The sequence below is a fragment of the Macaca thibetana genome, chromosome 20, assembly GCF_024542745.1.
Source record: "Macaca thibetana thibetana isolate TM-01 chromosome 20, ASM2454274v1, whole genome shotgun sequence".
Lineage (NCBI taxonomy): Eukaryota > Metazoa > Chordata > Mammalia > Primates > Cercopithecidae > Macaca > Macaca thibetana.
Genome location: NC_065597.1, coordinates 64222433 through 64230658, shown reverse-complemented (window position 1 = coordinate 64230658; position 8226 = coordinate 64222433). Strand labels below are relative to the sequence as shown.

Sequence of the window (8226 nt, the reverse complement as noted above, 5' to 3'; positions counted from 1 at the left end):
CTCAACCTTGCCTGCCCTTAGGAAACACCTAGGCACTCCTTCTTTCTCATTCTCTTTCTTTCTCTTTCTCATTCTCTTTCTTTCTCTTTCTCATTCTCTTTCTTTCCTGCTCTCTCTTTTACTCTTTTTGAAGAGATGAGGTCTCCCTATGTTGCCCAGGCAGGAGTGCAGTAGCACAGTCATAGCTCACTGCAGCCTCTAACTTCTAGGCTCAAGCAATCCTCCCACCTCAGTCTCCCAAGTGGCTGGGACTACAGACACCCTGCCTTTTCTTAAAAATGCAGATTCCTGGGCCCCCTCCCAAGCCTTCTGAATCTGAATCTCCAGGCATGTAGCTTGGGAATCTGTATTTTTAACAAGCCCAAGGTGAATTTTAGGACCAGAAGAAGTTGCTCTGTTATGAATTGCGTGGCAGCCGTGTGTAAATCACACTCATTCCACGCCTCCATTCTTTTACTTGTAAAATGATAGTGTTTTTCCTTTTTATCTAGAAGAGTTCTTGGCAGGATTGGTGGACGCAGTAGTTGAGGAAGCATTTATATGCAAGATCAGGTTATCATAATATGCAAAGCAAGCGTAACATGATGACGTTTTAGTTTAAATTCCCCAAGAGCAAGGAGCCGGACTCTCCTATTTGCTGCTGTATCCTGGGAACATGTTACACACCCAATAAGCACTTACTGAATGAACAGAGGCCCTAGGGACCACAGCATCAGTGATGGAGCCTCACACACTCACACCAACCCCCAAGCCAGGTCAGTGTCCTGGGGCCACGCTGCAGCCGCAGGCTGATCGGGGCAGCGTTAGCACGTCAGTGGGCTACTTCCTCCATAAAAATGTATTTGAACATGTATTTTATGACTGTGTTGGTATAAAGAGAAATATAATCCAGGCTGGATTCATTATTATATGCAGGCATTTTTCCCTCTTATGAAAACAATGATACAATTAAAGGCTTCTTGTGGCCCCAGTATGGCTGTGCCCCGGGACAGGTCGGCACTGATGCCTCGTGGCATCTTGAGAGTTCCTAATCCAGTTGATCTGGGGCATGGCCTGGGCATGGAGCCTTTTAAATTCTCCCCCAGGGGATTGTTTTTTCATTTTTTTTTTTTTTTTTTTTTAGAGCAAGGGCCTCACTCTGTTGCTCAGGCCAGAGTGCAGTGGTGCGATCACGGCTTACTGCAGCCTTGAACTCCTGGGTTCAAGTCATCCTCCTACCTCAGCCTCCGGAGCAGCTGGGACCACAGGCACACCCCACCATGCCCAGCTAATATTTATTTATTTATTTATTTAGAGACAGAGTTTTGCTCTTGTTGCCCAGGCTGGAGTTCAATGGTGCAATGTCAGCTCACTGCAACCTCTGCCTCCTGGGTTCAAGCCATTCTCCTGCCTCAGCCTCCTGAGTAGATGGGATTACAGGCCTGTGCCACCACACCTGGCTAATTTTGTATTTTAGTAGAGACAGGGTTTCTCCATGTTGGTCAGGCTGGTCTCGAATTCCCGACCTTAGGCGATCCACCCGCCTTGGCCTCCCAAACTGCTGGGATTACTGGCGTGAGCCACCATGCTCAAACTTAATTTTTATTTTTGTAGAGACGAGGTCTCACTATGTTGCCCAGACTGGTCTTTAATTCCGGGGCTCCAGCAATCATCCTGCCTTAGCCTCCCCAAAGTGCTGGGATTACAGGCATGAGCCACCACACCCAGCCTCCCCCAGGGGATTCTAATGTACAGCTGTAGAGTCTGATGACAGTGGCCCTGGCCCTGTTTTACAAGATTCAGTAAGAATCTTTCCCATCTGGAATCATCCACCAGCAGCCGGACACAGCCGTGACTGACAAGGTCAGGAGGCCAGGCATGGTCCCCAACACTGTATAACAACAGAAGGAACAATCGTTCCTACCCTTTAGTCCCTGAGATCAGCGAGGCAACAGTCATTTATCTTCCCCCCTGGGCGTGGTTGGCCTGAAAGTCCTTGCAGGGCTCCTGGAGTACTGAAGGCTTCCAGGCCAGCGCAGCTCCAGGCAGCTCAGCCCCTTCCCCTTACGCTCCACACACCCAGAGACACATGCACATGTGGATGCACATACACACGGGGCCAGACACTCACAGACAGCTACGGAGACACCCGGAGCCCAGCTCACACACATGACAGACACCTAGACCCTCCAACAAACACCCACAGACACACCCACATATATACAGACACACTCCTACATATCCCCCACACACACAGCCCCCAACACACACACACACACACACACACACACACACCCCTATAGAAACACCCAGACCACCACCTCTCACATATACACATGTGGACACTATCTGGTCACTGATAAAGGCCTGAATTGATTTAAGACTTTTAGGCCGGGCGCGGAGGCTCAAGCCTGTAATCCCAGCACTTTGGGAGGCCGAGACAGGTGGATCACGAGGTCAGGAGATCGAGACCATCCTGGCTAACACGGTAAAACCCTGTCTCTACTAAAAAAAAACAAAAAACTAGCCAGGCGAGGTGGCGGGCGCCTGTAGTCCCAGCTACTCGGGAGGCTGAGGCAGGAGAATGGCGTAAAACCGGGAGGCGGAGCTTGCAGTGAGCTGAGATCCGGCCACTGCACTCCAGCCTGGGCGACAGAGCAAGACTCCGTCTCAAAAAAAAAAAAAACAGACTTTAAGACAGAAGGCAGGCAGAACATAAAATCAGGAGGCCATTTAGTTAGACAAACAGCTAATGCAGGGAGAGGCAAACCAATGCAAGCACAAAGAAAGACCTTCAGTGAAAACAGGAAGGCCAAGCACGGTGGCTCATGCCTGTAATCCCAGCACTTTGGGAGGCCAAGGCAGGAGGATCACTTAAGCCCAGGAGTTTGAGACCAGTCTGGGCAATACAGAAGACCCCAACTCTACAAAAAATTTTAAAATTAGCTGAGTGTAGTGGCGTGTGCTTGTAATCCCAGCTACTCAGGAGGCTGAGGCAAGCAGATGGCTTGAACCCAGGACTTCGAGACCAGCCTGGGCAACATAGTGAGACACCGTCTCCACAAAAAATAAGCCAGGCATGGTGACATGCACTTGTAGTCCCAGCTACTTGGGAGGCTGAGGCAGGAGGATTGCTTGAACCCGGGAGGTGGAGGTTGCAGGGAGCTGAGATCACGCCACTGTGCTCCAGCCTGGGTGTCAGAGTGAGACTTGGTCTTAATCAATTAATCAATGAACCATACAGGTAGAATTACCCTATAACCCAGCAATTGCATTCCTAGGTATACACCCAAAGGAACTGAAAACATGTCTGTAAACATATGCCTGTAAACAAATGTTCTCAGCGGCATTATTCACAATAGCCAAAAGGTAGAAATAACACAGACGTTCATCGAAGGATGAGTGGATTAACCAATTGTGGTCTATCCACACAATGGAGTATATTCATCCACAAGAAGGAATGAACCGCTGGTCCACGTCACCATGTGGATGAACCTTGAAAACATGATGTTCAGCAAAAGATGCCAGATGCAAAGATCACGTATTCTACGATTCCATTGATATAGTATACCCACTATAGGTAAATCCAGACAGAATGCAGACTGATGGGTGCCAGGGGTTGTGGGGAGGAGGGAATGGGGAGTGACTGTTAATGGGTTTGGGGCATTATTTTGGGCTGACGAAAATGTTTTGGAACTAGGTAGAAGTGATGGTTACACAGTACTGTAAATGCACTAAAAGCCACCTGATTACGTACTTTAACACTAGGTGAATTTTAGACAGAAAGAAGGAAGGAGGGAAGAGGAAAGAGGAAGAAATGTTGGCGGGGCAGCGCTAAGCCCACTGTTCACTCTTCCTAGGCAGGGTCGCGCTTTCCACCCCAATGCCTGCGACAGAGCAGGAGTTAATCAATAATAAACAACGTGAAATCCACAGACACCAACCAGAGGCTTCCAGATGTTACCCTTCACACTTACTTTACACCGTGACCCCTCCCCCAAACACACACACCTATATATCCAAAAGTTTTACAGATAATACTCAGATCTATTATGAGTAATGCACTGTGACTTTTGATGAACCCATTAAATTGATTTTGCACATTTGGGAAACAGGCCAAGATCACTTAAGAGGCACTGCAGTACTAAGAGCTTTAAGAATACTTAAATGCTGAGGCCAGGCATGGTGGCTCACTTCTGTAATCCTAGCACTTTGGGAAGCCGAGGCAGGCACATCACTTGAGGTCAGGAGTTTGAGACCAGCCTGGCCAACATGACGAAACCCCGTCTCTACTAAAAATACAAAAATTAGCGAGGCAGGAGGGAGCGCACCTGTAGTGCAAGCTACTCAGGAGGCTGAGGCATGAGAATCACTTAAGCCCTGGAGGTGGAGGTTGCAGTGAGCCGAGATTGTGCCATTGCACTCCAGCCTGGGCAAAAGAGTGAGGCTCCATCTCAAAAGAAAAAAAGAAAAGAAAAAAAAGGAACAGAAAGGGAAAGAGAAGGAGAAAAGGTAATTAATTGAGAGAACATCTTTTTAATACTGCAGAGAGCAGTTACAAGGTGGTTAGTACATGGTTACGTGCACTAGACTCTATACTTGGTGGTGAGCTATTCATTTATTTTTTCATTTTAATCTGAGCTCCAGAATCTTATTTAAAATTTAGATTAAAAAAAAATGCCAGGCGCGGTGGCTCATTCCTGTAGTAATCCCAGCACTTTGGGAGGCTGAAGTGGGCAGGTCAGGAGTTCAAGACCAGCCTGGTTAACATGGTGAAGCCCCATCTCCACTAAATATACAAAAAGTAGCTGGGCACGGTGGCAGGTTCCTGTAATCCCAGCTACTCGGGAGGCAGAGGCAGGAGAATCGCTTGAACCCGGGAAGTGGAGGCTGCAGTGAGCTGAGATCATGCCATTGCACTCTAGTCTGAGTGACAGAGCAAGACTCCCTCTCAAAAAAATAAAAAGCGAAACTACTCTTAATGTCTCTTTCATGGCCCCTGGTAGATCTACTTTCAATTCACTCATGTGCCTGCAAAAAACAGGTGACTCATTGTAAACATTTCAGTCATACAGGAAGGAGAGGACCGACGAACCAAAAGGCAAATCAGAATTCTGCAAGTAAAATTCCAACGTCTAGATTTACTCCTAACAGAAATCCTGAGCCCAGAAAGTCAGAGAAGGATTTTTAACATCCCAAACACGTTAGACTCTCACTGGAGAGAAAACTGAGGCCAAATGGTGTGAGTATATGAAGCCCTGTTTATAAATAGTTCAGTATCCAACAGAAGTGTTCTCGTTAGCAACTGGGAAGCCAGTTGTCCCAGAGAAAAAATCTTCACGGGTAACGCTGTGGTCAGCAAGGAATCCATCATATGCTTTAGTCTGGCTTCAAGAGATGCAGTAGCTGAATAATTTCATTAAAACACAAACCAACACTTCTTAGAAGGCCACCTCGCCTAGATGGACATAACAGAATATAAGATAAATAGCCACTTTTGGTTTCAGATTGGTAAAATTCCTCTTTGCGGTCCAAGCAGGCAGGTATAAAGCCCTTTCATTAATTGAATGTGAACCAGTGTTTGCAAGAGACTCTCAAGTCCCCATCAAACAGCGGCAGAACAAAAGAGCGTTTTAATTTGATATGTAAGTCCATACTTTGAACAGTAAAATGGAATATCCAATGAACGCTTCGTACTCCAGGCATCTGACATGAAAGTTTCGCGTAATACATGTTTTTACTGATCCTGAAATAGGGCTCTTGTTTTGAAGACTTTGCATGTGTAATTAATAATAGCTTGAGATCATGTATATGCCACCATCTGAGCCAAACTGCTAAATATGCATGGCCCCAAAACTACACAATCAAGATCTGGAAAGCAGCAATTTTTCAAGACTGTAATTTAGGGTTTAAATGACAATGTAAGCCACACCAAGATGACATTATTTCCTTGCATCTAGCAAAATGAAGCTATATCATCAGGTAGCAAAGGAGGGGGGAAGGCGGCATCCATACTCCTGACATGTTACAATACCCTCCTTTTAGCATCTCACAAAGCATGTTTTGTTCAGAGAATGAATGAGGACAGCTCTCTTCTGTGCATTTTATTAAAACTTGAAAGCTATGGCTTGCCGCCATCAACGACGCCTATTGGGTTCCAAAAGCCTCATGTTCAAATCTGACTCGTTAGCAAATCCACCCAAATCAACATCGCTCATCTAGACATTGCAGGATATTCAGCAAGTCTGACGTTTTTAATCGGGAAGGATTTTCTACCGTTACTGAGCAAATAAAGGTTCTTTGTAGCAATGGCTGGAAACGCAACATGAGCCCTTTCTTCACACCAAAAGAACTCATAAATAGTTCACCGGGTGAACCAAAGACTTTATTTTTCAAAAGCAGGTAACACCAAAGTACTATGTGGTATCCGTATTCATTGCAAAAATGATAATTACTGGAATTTTCCAAACGTCAAATGAAGTAAGGGGGATCCATGGTTACCACTATCATTTTCAACCAATATACAGATGTTCGCTCAAGGTCTAGGTTTTATTTTTACATAGTAGTATTCACATGAGTTCCCTAAGCTGAATTATTGTCAAATCGAGGACTCTTGAAGGTCGAGCCCAGCTTTGTCTTGACTTCAAAGATGACACAGCAGCCAACCTAGAATCCTGGCTTGCTGCTTGAGTCCTGGAAATCATGTCTTCTGATGTTTTACAACAAGCCACGTCTCTGAAAACTAAAATCAGACTTCAGATTCCTCTGAAACAGCTCTGGTTCCCAAGTGTTCCGCACCATGGTACCCAGACATGCTCAAAATGTGCTTTCCCTTATCTTCCAAAACCCACCACCAGGAACCCAAAAGGGACCCCACTTTGGGAGTTCCATGATGAAGGTGTTTAAGAACCACATGAACCCCAAGTAAAGGCAGCGGATGAAATTATCCATTTCTTTTCCTTTTCTTTTTTTAAGTGAGACTACACTGGCAAATGGGAAAATGACACCGATCATATGATTAGAGAAAATGGTTTTATAAATCCTCCTCTTGAAATTATGTTCAGGCCCCACACGGTAGCTCATGCCTGCAATCCCAGCACTTCGGGAGGCCAAAGCAGAAGGATCTCTTGAGCCCAGGAGTTCGAGACCAGCCTGGGCAACACAGTAAGACCCCGTCTCTGTTTTGTTTTGTTTTTTTTTTAAAGAAAGAAATTCTGTTCAAAAGCATTTCAGACCAAAAGGAGGTCATAAAAACTGTTCATATAATTACCCTATGAGAAAAAAATCCCTGTATGGAAAGGGGCACTGATGATCTGGCACAGAGAAACAAGGGGACACAGGGCAGTGATAAAATCCAGCCCTGGTATTCTAGGATGCATTTATGACCTCATGGATATGTCTGTACTGCGTGTTAATAGCCCCTCTTTTTACTTAAAAAAAAAAAAATTGGGAAATTAAAGTGAATCTGTGTGCTAATGAAGTCTGAAGTTACAGATTCTAAAAGCTAAGCCTGTAAAGTCTATAAGGCAAGATCTTTATCATCAGGGATGGGAACAGATGGATAAGATAATGGTAGGCACTAAAGGCTGGTTCAGCTGAGCTCTGAGCAGAACAGCCTCAAAAATAAGGCAACTGTGGCTTCTCAGTTTGAGACTGCCACCAGAAAGGCCCACGGAGGCAGGAAAAAAGAGCCACTGATGGCAGATCACTGGAAGATACTCGGAGAGGGCAATGATCACAGTTAGATGGGAGGACTCAGGGTCACAGGGAGGCAGGAAACCGTTGAACTGACACTCAAGGGGAATGTCTTTGCAAGTCCTATGCACGACTCCAAGCAGCAATTTTTGGGGTTTGGAGGTTTGTTAGTTTTGCGACATTTCCCCCCAGAAGAAGACATGAAGGTGGGCCCCCTGGAGAGGTGAGACCACCAGGGCAGAACCTCCACCAGGTGTGAAGCTTGATGAGAGGTGGAAAGGACTTCCTGCGGCACCCGGCTCCCTCCACGTCTGGCTGAGTCCTACAAACGCTTGTAGGTGCCCAGGAGAGCTCTGCAGTTGGGACAGTAATGGTCCACGTCCTGCAGGGCGTCCACGCAGAAGGGGATGAAGCAGCAGCCCGCTACGCACCTGGGAGGGGAGAGAGACACGTGGAGCACGTTACTGACCACAATAGGATGGACACTGGCTGCCAAAAACATGTTCATGTCCTTCTTTGTAAAAAGGGTCTTTGCCAGTATAATTAGGAATT

General features: G+C 46.1%; 1 protein-coding gene across 5 annotated transcripts in view; it reads right to left on the bottom strand.

The window, feature by feature from the left end:
• Positions 1 to 6342: 6342 nt before the first annotated feature.
• LITAF (lipopolysaccharide induced TNF factor) overlaps positions 6343 to 8226 on the bottom strand; it is a 38751-nt gene continuing 36867 nt past the window's right edge. For all 5 annotated transcript variants that reach the window (XM_050774611.1, XM_050774607.1, XM_050774609.1 and 2 more), the window contains exon 4: positions 6343 to 8105. In XM_050774611.1, the coding sequence (XP_050630568.1) occupies positions 7997 to 8105 (109 nt within the window). In that variant the 3' untranslated portion in view covers positions 6343 to 7996. The remainder of the gene's footprint in view (positions 8106 to 8226) is intronic.